A 15794-nucleotide genomic window follows, 5' to 3' on the forward strand; every position below is an offset into this window, starting at 1 on the left:
CTCCTGACTTCCGAGTGACAACAGGGCATCGATCAGGCTGGCTCCGTGTTTGGACCTTGTCAGTTCCTTTGTGCGTTTATTGCCGGGCTTTCAGTACCTTTTCTCTCCAGTTCAAAAGAGCTTTGTGTGTCTCCTGCCCTTCTGTGTAATCTTACAGGGACAACTTTCTGCCCTGTATTCGTCTCCACAGTCATCTCAGACATAGGATTTGGTGTAAGATTCTTTTAATGGGTTCCGTTCATTGCAGACTTTTAAAAAAGTAACAAAAGATTCCTTTTGAATTTTTCTTTAAGGTTTTTCAGTTTTGAAAAAAGGGAGATACATGGAGATGATTCTTTGCTTGTGATTTATTTTCCTTTTTGTTCTAGCTCAGGTAGATATACATAGGGTACTGTTTTCACAGTTCTCAACTACACATGATAGGATATGGCACAGTATGTTACTTTTTTTTCATATACTTTGTGATGATTAAACTAGACATCTTCATTTCTCATAATTTTCCTTTCTGTTCTTCCAGTATTGTATTGATGCCAAGTTTCTGTCAATTTTAGTTTTCCATTCTGTATTTTGATATTTTGTGGATCCCTGAACAACTTTAATACAGTATGTAAAATACTAGTTTTTTTTTAATTTCTATTGATGTTGATCACAGTGGGAAGGGTTGAGGATCAAGGGATACTGGGTGAAGCCATTGTTTACACATTTTCTTTTTCTTCTTCCTGTACATGAGGGAGAGGGAGATACATGAGGAAAAAGCATACCCAGCCTTCCGACTGCCGCATTACCCGGGAGATGGGAGACTGCTACCCAGGGTCCCCGGACCCCCATTGTGCAGCATTTTGTGAGGGTTCTGACGCAGGTGGTTTCAACAGTTCTGAGATGCTGCTGATATTGTGCTCCAAGGATGGAAAAGTCCTTCCAAGGTCAGTTGGCTGACATAGTCCACCTCAGAGTCTCCGTTGACCCAGAAGTTTGTTCTCAAGCTTCACTGGAGTGGTTGATCAATTTGTTCTGCCCTCCATTCTCAGCAAAGCAATGGGTGTTGCGACCCAGCCCAGCCCTGCCCAACATATGCTTGACCCTCACACACAGCAGGAGGAGCTGCAGCCCAGTCAGAGTGACCCCCTATAATCCCCACTGGACCAACCCCCAGCTCTGCTTCCTGTGTCTGCCATCATGTGCAGTGGACTGGTCCAGTCTGTCCCACATCTCCTTTAGCTCTGGTACACATCATTGGGCATTGAAGCCCAACTCCATCCAACAGACTCCAGCCTCTAGCCCACATTCATGCCAATGGGTGCCACCGTCAGTCCAGCCAGGCCCGCCCCTAGTCCTGGTTCTCATGCTCACTAGTGGGAGCTGCAACCCATCAGAGAAGAGTCCATAACCTCCCCATGGACCCACTCCATCCCCCATGTATTGCACTCTCTAGGTGGTTCTGCAGTCTAGCTTGACAGCACTTGCCAGCTGATGCTGTGGCAAAGCCCAACCTGCCTGTCCTTATTATGGCTCATGCCTGTACCAATGGATATAATCGGTTAACTCAGCTTGGCTCTCCCCCTAACCCAGTTCACATGAACACCAACAAGTGTTGTTGCCTTGTCTAGCCTGGTCTGCCCCCAGTTTCAGCTCTCACGCTTGCCAGAATGAGCAGTGGCCCAGCAGTGGAATCCCACTAGTACCCTGTCAGGCTACCCCTCCCCCCACCCTGATCTCTCATGTGCTGGTGGGTGCTGTGCTCCAATCTGGCATGGCCTTCCCACCTTGGTATTTTCCAGTGTGTGCTACAGCCTGGCCTGGCCCAGTCCTGCCCCAGCTTGTACTGGCTGGAACTGCCGTCCAACCTGGCACAGTCAGCCCCCAGTCCCGGCCCCATTGTGTACTGGTTAGTGATGTGGCCAGACACTGCCTGTCCTGTACCCCATCCTGGTTCTTCGAATTGCCAGTGGGTGTTATGAACTGGCCCAGCCTGGCCCTCACCCGTACCTGAGCCACACGTGTGTGGTCTGCTCTGGATTGCTCCTTAGCTTGTTTTTTGCACGCACCTGCAGGGACTGCACCCTGATAAAGGAGTTCCCAAAGCTCGTCTGTCAGGTATCCTCACAGTGGCAGATCTTTCGCACACCAGTGGGTCCTTGGTCTGGACTGACTGAGTACACCTCCTGTCCTGGCAGGCCTTGCCCAACTGGCTCACACATCCTGGTTCTTACAGTTAGGTGTTACAGCCCAGCCACACCTAGTCCACACCCTGACGCAGCTCTTCTGTGGCCCAGTTAAAGCGGAAACCTAGCCTAGCGTGTCTTACACCCTCTGGCTGTCATAAGTACCAGTGGATGCTGGAGTCTAGCCCAGTCTGGTATGTTCCAGACCTGTCCATGCCCATGCTAAGGGACACTCCAGCCTTGTCCTGCCCATACCACTACCCTCATTACAGCTCTTGCACCCACCACCCTACTGAGGTGTCCCTTTATCTCTCCAACCAAGCTTGTTCCCAGTCCCAGATCTTGCACATGCCAGTGTTGCTCTGACCCAACTGTGCATAGCCCATCCCCTGCCTTGACCTTTGCTATTGGATAGTGCAGCCTAGACTAAGCTGGCCCACCCCCAGTCCCAACTATAGCTGGCGAGTGCTACAACCTGGCCCTGCCCAGTCCACTCCCATCCCTGACTCATGCAAACCAGCTTGTGTGATAGCCTAGTCTGGCATGTCCTGCATTCCAGCCTGGTTGCTGCACTTGCCAGTGAGCTAAGGCTGGCCTGGCCCTGCCCAGTCCACCCCTTTCCAAAACCACCTCAAACACATGCAAACAGTTGAAACTACCCTGCTTGGTCTGACCAAAACCCAGGCCTGAATCACATGCTCACCAGTGGGCGCAACAGCCCAACAAGGGTGTTTTCCTAGTTCCCCCACCACACCCACTCCCAGAGACTGATCTAACCCATGCTAGTGAATGCTAAGCCTTAACAGTCATAGGCTATCCCCTCCATCATCCTACATATGTATGAATGATGGATGTTGTGGTCTGGCCCACCCCACACCATATTCTTGGGTGTTTCTGCAGGTGCTGCAACCTAGACCAACACAGCCTGTACCCAACCCCACTACCCATGAGTGTCAGAGGGTTCCATGGTCATGCCTAACTCAGCATGTCATTACCCCCAGCTCCAAGTGAACCAGCTAAAATTGCAGATCATGGAGGTGGGCCCTCACCTCCCCACAGAATCTGCCCCCAGACCCAGTTCTCTTGCTAGCTACATGGCCCAGACTAACATTACCCGTCTCCTGTTTTGACTCTAAACTTTTATTGATGAGTACTGTGATCTAGACCTGCTATTAAATCATTAAATTTTAACAGGTAGGGCCTGGCTCAGTGACCTAGCTGCTAAAGTCCTTGCCTTGAACACTCCGGGATCCCATATGGGTTCTAATACCAGCAGCCTCATTTCACATCCAGCTCGCTGCTTGTGGTATGGGAAAGTAGTTGAGGACAGCCCAAAGCCTTGGGCCCCAGCACCCACATGGGAGACCTGGAGGAGCTCTTGGCTCCTGGCTTCAGGTCGGCACAGCACTGGCTATTGCAGTCACCTGAGGAGTGGATCAGCGGATGGAAGATCTTACTTTCTGTATATCTGACTTTGTAATAAAAATAAATAAATCTTTTTAAAAATTTTAACAGGTAGTTAGTTTTAAAATTTTCTCTATTTTTTAATAAGCTCACTTTATTTTTAATGATGCTTACATAATTTCTCATGCCCATGTGGACCACTAGATAGGATGGGGAATGTCAAGAAAGGGGGTAAAGTGGATGAAACAACTGCCTGCAATCTCTTTTTTTTCTTCCTGTATCTGGGGAAAATGGGGAGCAAAAGGCAGAGAGCTGTTTCCAGCTGCCCAGCTAAATTAGTACCCAGAAATGAGGGGACAGCCACCTGATGTCATCCCATGGTCCCAATGTGGAGCATGCTCTGAGGGTACTGCTTAAGAGGTCTTGATGGTTCTGAGATGATCCTAATTTTTTTAAAACAATTATTTATTTGTATTGGAAAGTCAGATATACAGAGGAGGAGAGACAGAGGAGCAAGATCTTCTGTCTGCTGGTTCACTCCCCAAACAGCTATAAGGGCTGGAGCTGAGCCGATCTGAAGCCAAGAGCCCGCAGTCGCTTTGGTGTCTCCCACGCGGATTTAGGGTACCAAGGCCTTGGGCCATCTTCTACCACTTTCCTAGGTCATAAACAGGGAGCTGGATGGGAAGCAAGGCTACCGAGATTAGAACTGGTGCCCATATGGGATCCTGGTATGTTCAAGGCAAGGACTTTAGCAGCTAGGCCACGCCGCCGGGCCCTGATGCTGTTAATTTCTTTACTCCAAGATTGAGGAAATACTTCCAAGGTCCATTTGCTGCTCGGTCCTCCTTAGCATCTCAATCCACCCAGATACTCGTTGACAAAGCTTGTCTGGGAGAGTTGTCCAATTTGTTCTGCACTCCATGGTACTAGACATCTTGGCACACGCCTCAGTGAATTGGTTGTCACAATCACCACGAGCATCTGGGCATGCTGTCCACTGCACAGACCTAAGCAACCGGGGGACCAAGTTCTTCACATGCGTTCCGTGGTCAGACCGTATATCCTGTGATTTTCACTGTGGGTTAAGTAATGAGTGTGGTGGCCCAGGGGAGTGGGTTTCAAAAGAAGCTTTGCTAGAGGTGACCCGAGACCTGACTGCTGTGTGTGCCAGTCAGTGCAGGTTCCGGCTCAGTTTGTTCCTCAGATCAGCGTACACACACACTGATGATTGCAATCATCTGTTCCATATCTTCTCATTAGCTCTTTATGACAGTGAGTTAAATCGCAGATTAAATCGCAAGCCTGTTTTAATATACTTTATCAACCAACTGACATTTTAATAAATGCTATTAAATATGGTCATTGTGTCTTATAAATGCATGTTAATAGAGATCTTAAAATATGTCAACATTTATTTGAGATTGCCATGTTAACAGAAAAATTCAAGACCGATATTCATTGGACTTTATCATTAGCCCTTATTTTGAAGCTGAAAAGAAGAAAAATGACTTTTCAGTTATTTTCTGGCTTTGGCTTGAAAGTCCTAACAGTGTCCAAACTTTAAAAAACATTGTACCTGTTCCTTCATTGCCCATGAGTTCGTCTGGGTTTCAAAATTTCTGTACATAAATATAAGAGTGATTTGCTTCACTCTAAAAATAGATCAAATGAGGCAACTTGTTTGTGAAAATTTTAATAATGCTGAAAGCATGTATTATCACATAAAATGTCCAAAAGAAGGGAGCAATTGTATGTTCGTAGGGAAGAGGCTAAAAGAGAAAATAAATACCAAGCTGCTGCAGAGGTCAGCTTGTGATAGTGAAAGCATGGCTTTTCCCCCTTTCTATTTTTTCTTTTCAGATTTCTAAATTTGCCACCGTGGGCATGTATATACTCTTTTTCACTAGATGGGAAAGTGTAAGCAATGATAATGTAGGCAATGTTGTAAAGCAGAAAAGTTTCAGAAGGAAGCTATGGTTATGAGCCAGTGGACATAGTGGGTTTCATGATTAGATTCTGTGTGTTATAATTTTGTGCAGGATATGTGCAAGCCGGCACTCATCCTGATCATCAGATCACAGTTCTTTCTGTTGACAGGGTTCCTGTTTAGTTTCTTCGTTTTTGCTCAGGGCTGAGCTGTTTGGGGCTGTCTGACATGGTGGGCAATCACTCCCAGCATATACAGTCTCTCTGTCTTCTCTGTCTGGCTTTCTCCTTCCTTTTTTCCCAGCTATCTGTGACCCCCATCTCCCCCGGTGCCTTAGCCTGAAAGCCTGGGGGGCTGTGGACGTTTAAGTGGCATCTGTGCCTCACTGCACGACCCAGCCGTGGGGCCAGCCACTAGAGACCAAAGAGCAAGAATGGGGAGAACTTCTGAACCGGCTGAGGTCACTCTACTCTGCTTTGTTTCTTACTGTCTTTGGGTGCTTAGTTCTTCTCTTGTGTTTTGTCTCTAGATTGTAGTACAGTGGATTTAAACTGCTGTCGCAGCACTGGAATATGTGTGTATATCTGGTTGTCCCAAGGTGTCATCATTGTGGTTGGTCTAGGTAATTTAGACCCAAAAAGCAGAGACCCGAAGTCTTGAGTCGGTTACTTCCTCTTTGTGTGGTTGCTTTTGTCTCCGGCTGTCTCTCAGACTGGAGTAGAAAATAGATGTGAATGGCTTTTCACAAACTGTGCTTGGAAGAAAGGTAATGCAAGAACATCCCAGCTCCCTGCTAAAATCAACATTTGGCAGCTGTCTTACAGAAAAGTTGCCCAGAGGGCACATATTCCCTCACACATTAAAGTGATTTAATTTTATTAGATTAATTTCTTACTCATATCCAGCGGAGACCACTGGCATGAAAGGACTAGAGTGTTAATTAGGCAAAGAAAGAGAAAGGCTTTAGCTTAGAGGTTTCTGGCACGGGGTACAGCCTGGTAGCGGGTAGTGCTAAGAGCACAGAGATACGCGTGTCGGTCCCAGTGAGGTGAAGACTTTGAGGGTAAGGATCCTCTCGGAGTGAGGGACATCCCCCCCCCCCCAGATTTATTTACTTTTATTGGAAAGGCTTGAGTACAGAATTTTTTCCCCAGTTGTAGGCTGGGTTGATGAGCAGCAGCGTGCCAGAAAGTTCTCAGACCAGAAAGTTCGGCCCCAGTGCCTCGCCGAGATTATGCTGTGTGCAGAGAAGAAGTGGAGGAGTTGTCACTCTTGCCTTTATACAGTGGTCCCGATAACAGATATCGCTGATTCCTTGACATTTCTCCTCTAAAATCATTTTCCTTTATATCTCTTAATGTGTTATCTTTGCATTTCCAGTTTTTTTCCTGTAGCTTGTTGAAAAGATAATTTTGGAAACTTCTAGAGAGGTAGAATATGCATCTGTTTCCTCTACATCTTACTTTATTGCATGGAATTATGCATAAAGTTTTAGTTTTATAGTCACTCCTTAATAAAAATGTGAAGTATCAGGCTGGCATTGCATATAGTGCATCACATGGGCACCAGTTTGTGTCCAGCTGCACCACATCCCATCCAGCTTGCTGCTTGCAGAGCAGCAGAGCGTGGTTTAAGTGCTTCGGCCCCTGCACCCACGTGGAGACCCTGAAGAAGCTCCTGGGTCGTTCTTTGTATTGGCGCAGCCCTGGCCATTGCAGCCGTATGGGAAGTAAGCTGCAGATAGAGTTTCTCTCGGTGTGTCTGTGTGTCTCCTTCTCTCTCTCTCTGCTTCCAACAAATTCATAAATCTGAAAAAAATTAAATGATACTAGAAAACAAACTACCTAAACATGCTAAAGACAGTTTAGTAAAATACAGCACAGCTAGCAAAGTGCTAATTTTTTTTGTAGATTTATTTTAAAGGCATTTATTTGAGAGAAAGAGAAGAGAGATTTTCCATTTGCTGGTTCACTCCCCAGTTGGGGCTAGGCCAGGCCACAGGAGCTCACAAGGAGCTGGGAGCTTCATCTAGGTCTCCCACAGGGGTGCAGGGGCCCAGTCACTTGGCCAGACCGCGCTGCTTTTCCAGGCACCTCAACAGGGAGCTGGATTGGAAGTGGAGCAGCTGGAACTTGAACTGATCCCTTCGTGGGATGCCAGTGCTTCAGGTGGTGGCTTTAACCCCCTGTACTTTAAGATATGTTCCTCAGCTAGCCCCAGAATATGAAATGCTGAAACTGTTACCATGAAAACCATAAGCAATATAAAATTACTAGTATAACAATTATCTTTTTTTTTTTAAAGTTTTATTTATTTTTATTGGAAAGTCAGACCTATAGAGAGAAGGCGAGACAGAGAGAGAGATCTTCCATCTGCTGGTTTACTCCCCCCCTCACCCCCCAGAAACTGCAATGGCCAGGAGCTTCTTCCGCGTCTCCCATGCGAGTGCAGGGTCCCAAGGCTTTAGGCCATCCTCTGCTGCTTTCCCAGGCCACAAGCAGGGAGCTGGATGGGAAGTGGAACAGCCAGGACATGAAGTGGTATCCATTTGGGATCCTGGTGTATGCTAGGTGAGGAGTTTAACTACTAGGCTACTGTGCCAGGCCCACAACTATCTTATATTTTAAAATATATCTTTGAGAATGTTCATCTGCTTGAAATGCAGAGAGAGAGATTTGAGATTTTCCACCTATGGTCATTCCCCAGATGCCTGTACCAGCCAGGGCTGGGGCAGGGTAACGGCAGGCACCTGCTACTCCATCTGGCTCTCCTGCCTGATTGACAGGAGCCCAGGACTTGACCACCACCTGCTACCTTTCAGGATGGGTTAACCAGAAGTTGATGGAAAGCAGAGTAGCTGGGATTTGAACAGGCACACAGACATTGGGTGTGGCCCTCCCCAGGATAACTAAGCCCACTGTACCCCAATCCCTTCCCCAACAGCTGTTTTTATATAGCTTAGTTTTACTAGTTTGAGCTAATTATGTCAAGGTAAATTCCTTATTTCTATTGGATATACAAACAGAAAACCTAGCGAAGTCATCTGGAGAACTGTTAGCACCAGTAAGAAAGTGTGATACAGTGTATGGCGGCTGGGGACATTAGAGACATATCAAACCACCAGAAGTGGTTTAGTTCGAAGCCAGGAGCCGGAAACTTCATCTATGTCTCCCATGTAGGTGTAGGGTCCTGTGGAGTTGAGCTACCTTCTGCTTTCCCTGGCATATTAGCAGGGTGCTGTGTAGGAGTGGATCAACTAGGACTTGAACTAGCACTTGTATGGGATGCCAGCACTGCTGCAGATGGCTGCTTTCCATGCTATGCTGTAGTGCGCACACCAAGAGATTTTTTTTTTTTTAAAGATTTCTTTATTTTTATTACAAAGTCAAATATACAGAGAGGAAGATCTTCCGTCCAGTGATTCATTCCCCAAGTGACCACAAAGGCCAGTGCTGCACCAATCTGAAGCCTGGAACCTGGAACTTCCTCCAGGTCTCCCACACAGGTGCAGGGTCCCAAGGCTTTGGGCTGTCCTCGACTGCTTTCCCAGGCCACAAGCAGGGAGCTGGATGGGAAGTGGAGCTTTCGGGATTAGAACCGGTGCCTATATGGGATCCTAGCGTGTTCAAGGCGAGGATTTTAGCTGTTATGCTATGGCGCTGGGCCCTCTTTTTTTGAAAGAAGAGGGGAAAAAAACACCCTAAACTTATTTTAAAATTTCAGTATGTGACCAAGCAGGGATATCTTTTTTTGGGGTTTTTTTTGGTATTCATTTATTTGAAAGACAGTCACAGGGTTCAGGAGAGACATAAAGAGAGAGGGCATACATCTGATGGATTTCTCAATGTGTAAGACTAGGTAAAATTTTAGTATTGCACTTGGAACTCTGTCCTGGTGTCATGTGGGTGATAGGTGGCCAGGTACTTGGAGCATCTGGAATTTGATTTGGAGCTCGTATGGGATCTGCCATCACAGGCAGCTTAACCTGCTATGCCATGATTATAGGCCCCATCGTAATCTTTCTGTCTTTTAAGAATTATTCGTTTTTATTGGAAAGTCAGATTTACAGTGAGAAGGAAAGGCAGAGGGAAGATTTTCCATCTGCTGGTGGTTCACTCCCCCAATGGCCGCAATGAGCAGAGCCGAGCTAATCTGAAGCCAGGAGCCAGGAGTTTCTTCTGCATCTCCCACACGGGTACAGGATCCCAAAGCCTCAGCTGCTTTCCCAAGCCACAAGTGGAGAGCTAGATGGGAAGTGGAGCAGCTGGGATACAAATGGCGCCCAATGGGTTCCCAGCACATACAGCTAAAGGACTTTAGCCACTAGGTCACTGCGCTGGACCCTAATGTTTTGTGTGTGTATTCTCTTACTATGTTGTAAAATTAAATGAAGCATAAAAATATCCATTATATTCAGAGTTTCATTTTAGTTTATAAAGAGAACTGGCTTCATTTCGTATTGGCTATTAATCAACAAATAGTTCCCTTTGGAGTTTTTGGACCGTTAGATTTGTGTTTAGTGTTCTGGCAGGTAGTAATATAAAATACCTTTATTACGGCCTTACTTGACCTTTTTAAGTGGCAGTTCAAGGTGTTTTCGTGGTGGGAGCACAGGCTATGGAATTGGCTCTCCCTGTCCAAATCTCAGATTGATCACCAAATATACGGTACTACTCTGCTCACTTAGGCTTTTCCGTTCTCTTTTCTGTATCATGAAGGGGGTACCAGTACCTAACAGGGCTGAGGTGATGATTAAGACAGACTTGTAAGTTTCCCAGAACACTGTGTAGCGTGTACTGATCGCTGCATAATAATATCCATTATAATCATTAGGTGTATGTACTAGTATATATTACATATACATATGGTTAAGAGAAATGTGTGCCTAAAACATAAAAAGTAGAACAATAGAACACTGGACAGATGTGGTGCAGTGGATAAGCTGTCCTTCGGGACGCTTGCATGCCCTGGCAGTGGACTGCAGTCCAGTTGCTCTGCTTCTTTCCAGCTTCCTGCTCACCTATCCTAAAAGGAAACAGATAATGGCTCATGTGCTTGGGCCCCTCCAACATGGGAGACTCAATTGGCGTTCTGGGCCCTGTGCTTCAGCCTGGTTTGACCTCTGCCTATTTGGGACATTCAGAGAGTAAACCAGTAGACACAGTAACATTCATTCATTCCCTCTTTCCTCTGTCTTTACAGTAGATTAAAACAAACAATTAAATATTTGTGATACAATAAGCTGTCCTGAGGACCAGCATGATGGCATAGTATGCTAATCCTCTGTCCGTCGTGCTGCCACCCCCCCCCCCCCTTATTGGTGTCATTTTATATCCTACTTGTTCGATTTCCAATCCAGCACCCTGCATAGGCCTGGAAAGCAGCAGAGGATGGCTTCAATCCTTGGGTTACTCATGTGGAGACCCAGAGGAAACTCCTGTTTTGAATTGGCTCAGCTTCAGCCACTGTGGTCATGTGGGGGAAAAGGCAGCGGATGGAAGACCTCCATTTCCTTCTCTCTGTAAAATCGGTCATTATCTGTGGCACCAGGGCAGGGTGTGGAGAATGAATGAATGAATGAGTTCCTGCGTTGTAACTTCCGTTGGGAGGGTTGTACCTGATTGTGATATCCGTCCTTGGGTAATTTAAGACAGCGTAGTGATGTGCTGATAAGGATACAGAAGTGAAATTTTCATAAATTTAAGTGTTGCATTTCTGTTCCAGGTGTCCATTAGCCAGGTGAAAGTAGCAGAACCATGGCTCAGTTCCCAACACCTTTTGGTGGTAAGTTTTCAGAAACTTCTCTATTAATGTATTTTGAATCTAGAATTTTAACACTTGGCATAGTGACAAATTTTAAATAGGAAAAATAGGATAATATAATCCTTCTTGTACTTCATCATCTAATTGCAAAAATTACCAACTTATGGCCGATGTTTTTCCCCTTGAGTTCTTCAGTAGAAATTCCACAGGCATAATAACATTACTAAACATATTTTTATATATATCTATGTAAGTACTTTTCCCTGTAAAGCTATATAATGGAAAACAATAAAAGAGCAAAGTGCACTTCTGTAATGCTATGATCAAACCTATAAAAATTTCAACATCACATATTTAGTGTATGTTAAATTTTTTTCCAATAGATTAATTTTTTTTCTTACGATTTGTTCAAATTGGTGTCTAAGTAATGTGCATACATTACATTAGTTGTTGAGCTCTTCCTTTCAAGGCCTATATCTTATTCTTTGCAGTTTGTTGGGTCTTTTATCTTACTTTAACTGTTTGAAAGATCCACTCTACATAAAATGTATTTTTGAAAAAGATTTATTTATTTTTATTGAAAAGGCAGATTAGATTTACTGAGAGAAAGAGAAGCACTACACAAATGGTCTGAATGGCCAGAGCTGAGCTGATCTGAGGCCAAGAGCCATTAGCTTCTTTCGGGTCTCCTATATGAGTGCAGGGTCCCAAGGCTTGGGACCGTCCTCGACTGCCTTCCCAGGCCACGAGCAGGGAATTGGATGGGAAGTGGGACAGCTGGGATACTAACTGGCGCCCCAATGGGATCCCAGCACAAGCAAGTTCAGGATTTAGCCACTGAGCCATCGCACCTGTTCCCATAAAATATATGTTTTAAGTGATTTTTTTTCTAACCACCATAGGAAATTATCATTGTTCTTGCTGAGCTTGGAAACGCTTCTTTTTCCTGCTTTTTGAATTAAAGAGGTTGTGCCTGTTGACATATCACTTTTGGCAGCTGTAACCTCATGTCATGCACCAAACCCTGTCCTGTGATGATATGTCCAAGTTCCTGTCGTGTGTGCATGTACCCAGAGCTGTGAATTGCACAGCCACTAGTCATTCTGTTTGATATTCTTGAAAAAAATTTTTTCTTTTTTTGTTTTTCTTCTTAAATACTGTGTAATTTTTGGTTCTCGTTTTTGCTGTTGTTTATGGTTCCAAGATGCTTTGTGGCCAGGCAGTAATAACCTGCTCTGGAATTTGCACGACTCCAACCACTGTGAGGTCCTCGGGCCACCTGCTCCCTCAAGCCTAACACAGTGCTGACCACACACGCCATGGCTGAGAGGCTGCCCACCTCACCTGACCCGTTACAGCAGGCCCGCTAGAGAGGAGAGCTGCAAGGTTTAGACACTTTCTTACCTGTTGCCTGTTCTCATGTGCCTTTTTGCAAGTTGCCCATGCATGTCATGAGTAACCATTTTAGTGGATTTGTTTGAGCAGACTAAGGACTAAAGTAAGGAAGCTCTCAGGAGTCAGGGGACGCACACCAGGTCTGAGGGACAAAAAGGAAGGAGAGCCTACATCTCATTCCATCCTCCTTGATTGGTGGGTAATTATTTATTTATTTTTTAATAGAATACTCATTATTAAAAAAACAAGGCTTTAGTGAAGTACAATTTATATATTATAAAATTTATTAGCTATAAGTACATAATGCAGTGATTTTTAGAAAGTCAAAAGAATTGTGACACGATCACAATGTTGCAGTATTGATTTTTATTGGAAAGGCGGATATACAGAGAGGAAGATCTTCCGTCCGATGATTCACTCCCCAAGTGAGCGCAACGGCCGATGCTATGCTGATCTGAAGCCAGGAGCCTCTTCCCGGTCTCCCACAGGGGTGCAAGGTCCCAAAGCCTTGGGCTGTCCTCGACTGCTTTCCTGGGCCACAGGCAGGGAGCTGGATGGGAAGCGGGGATGCCGGGATTAGAACAGGCGCCCATATGGGATCCCGGGGCGTGCAAGGCGAGGACCTTAACCACTGCACCACTGCGCTGGGCCCAATTTTGGAACATTTTTATCACACTTAAAGGATTTTGACACCTGATTCTAGTTGTTTCTGTTTGTTTGTTTTTTATTTTTTGTTTTTTATTGTATATTAGTTAATTAGGGTAAAAAGGTTCAAGGGCTATGGGAAAGTGGGTAAGACTATTATCTTTTCCATATTGTTTCCTTCATGTTTAAAGGGGGGTATTAAGGGAGAAGGCCCACACAATTTCCCACCCTCCCCAGGTCCTGGATGTGGGGCATGCACTGAGGTTATTGCTCAGGTGGTTTTGATATTGCAACAGTTATTAATCGCTGCCAGTCTTGCCACTCCAAGCACTGTGATGTTGCCGAACAATCCACTGATTGACCTAATCCATCATAAAATCTCTGTTTGCCCCGTATTTCACTGCCAAGATATAGCTGAGATGGTTGGTTGACCTGCTCTGTTTTCTCTCTTTTCTTGGTTTGGGTTCTGAGTCCAGCATTTAGATTAGGAAGATCTCCAAAGAAACTTTGTCTGAGGTGTTCTCAAACCAGATTCTTGTATGTGCTAGCAAGTACAGGGCCCGGCACAGTCCATCGCCCCGATCAGCTGGTAGTTGCAATTGCTGGGTTGGTTCTGTTTTCCCTCACGACTTGCACTGGAACCAATGGGTGTTGCAGTCCAGCCTGGTTCTGCACAGCGCATACTCGGCCCTCACATAAACCAGTGGGAGCTTCAGCCTGCAATAACCCCCACCAGGCCCGCCCCCTACCCTGGTTTGCCAGTATGTGTAGCAGTAATCCAGTCTGTCCCACACCCCATTCTACCCCAGCTGCTGTCTTAGTTTTATGTCCTCCCATGGAAGTGGTATCCAAGAGGGATGAGCCCACTATTTCCCTCCCAGGCCTCTCCCACTCCCAGATTATGCACTCTCCAGATAGTTCTGTGGTTTGCCTTGACAGAACTAACCCCCAGTGCCAGCCACTGCCAGCTGATGCTGTGGCTAAGCCCAAACAACCCTCATCCACTCTAATTTTGTTTGCACCAGTAGGAATAATCAGCCCAGCCTGGCTTTTCCTGATCTAGTCCACATGAGGCACACAGGTGTTGTAGCCCTGCCTAGTCTGGTCTGCCCCCATCCCAGCGCACACTCTCCTGCGGAAGTAGCTGTCCAGCAAAGGAACCACCCCTTGTTCCCCTGCTGGCTCTGCCCCCTCCCGTCCTGGATCTCATGCTTGCTGGTTGGGCGCTGTGGTCCCTTCTGGTACAGGCAACCTCACCTTGGCATTCCGTATTGTGCACTAATCCTTGTTGCGACCGAACCTGGCTCAACCCACACTTTTCTGGTGCTTGGATTTGCCAGTGGATGATGTGGACAGACTCAGCCTGGTCTTCCCCCAACCCCTGCCAATTGCATGCCAGTGGGTAACTTTCCATGCCCTATCTGGGCTGTTTCCTATCATGTTTCTTGTGCTTACTTGCCGGGTCTGTGTCCTGCCAGAGAAGTTGCCCAGGCTCCTCCCTCAGAACCTCTCCCAAGGCCAGGTTTCATGCTTACCAGTGGGTCCATGAGCCAGCCCTACTCAGTCCACCTCCTGTCATAGCAGGAACTGTGGCTTTTCCTGACTGGCCTTCAACCCAATCTGGTTCTTGCTGTTGAATGTTTCAGCCCAGCCATGGTTTGTCCATACCCACCTGTGGCTCACACATGGCTCAGTAGGGAATTGAGACCTTGCCTAGTCCATCGCACATCTGCCTTGGTCCTCCAGGACACCAGAGGGTGTTGGGGTCTGGCCCGGCTCGGTGCATCCAATCCCAGTCCATACTTGTGCCAAGGGAGATTACAACCATTTCCAGATCAGAACACAGCCCCCATTCCTGGCCACGCACCCCTTGGTGGGAACCTCAACCCAGCTAGGGATGACCCCTTAGCTCCCCAACTGGGCATGTTCCCAGCCATAGATCACTTGCCTGCCAGTGGATGCTCTGACTTAGCTTGGCACAGCCCCTCACCTGTCCCGACCTCTGCCTTAGACGCTGTGGCTTAATGTTCCTGGCTCATGCAGACCAGTAGGTGCAAGAGCCTAGCTCGGCATGACCTCTGCTCCCTCCTGGTCTCTAGTTTTGCTTGTGGGCTAAGGTTTGCTCAGTCCTGCCTAATCTACTCGCTTCCATTACCAATTGACACATTTGCCAGTTGTTGGAGCTGCTTTGCCCAGCTTGTCCAACCCTTAGGTCTGGACCACATGTTCACCAGCGGGAGCTATGACTCGCCAAGGGAGTTTCCCATGTTCCTCCACTTAATCCCCTCCTAGACCCAGTTCTCATACATGCCATTGGGTTTAGGCCAGTGCCTGGTGCAGTCTGGCCTTCCATTTAGCCTTGTATGAGTTGGTGAACGTTGTAGCCCGGCCCACCCCACACCCTAATCAGGATGCACATTCAGGTGCTGCTGTCCTGACCAGCCCAGACTATTGGGGGTTTCTTTACCTGTGATTGATGGCAGGCTCCTAGGTCA

At 46.6% G+C, this 15794-nt stretch overlaps 1 protein-coding gene across 1 annotated transcript in view; it reads left to right on the forward strand.

The window, feature by feature from the left end:
* Window positions 1-15794, forward strand: part of ITSN1 (intersectin 1) — a 203128-nt gene that overhangs the window by 40805 nt on the left and 146529 nt on the right. Inside the window, exon 2 of the mRNA XM_040980773.1 lies at window positions 11221-11280. Within this exon, the coding sequence (XP_040836707.1) occupies window positions 11253-11280 (28 nt within the window). The 5' untranslated portion in view covers window positions 11221-11252. The remainder of the gene's footprint in view (window positions 1-11220; window positions 11281-15794) is intronic.

This window comes from Ochotona curzoniae, unplaced genomic scaffold (genome assembly GCF_017591425.1).
Source record: "Ochotona curzoniae isolate NIBS_2020 unplaced genomic scaffold, NIBS_Ocur_1.0 contig_3498, whole genome shotgun sequence".
Classification (NCBI taxonomy): domain Eukaryota; kingdom Metazoa; phylum Chordata; class Mammalia; order Lagomorpha; family Ochotonidae; genus Ochotona; species Ochotona curzoniae.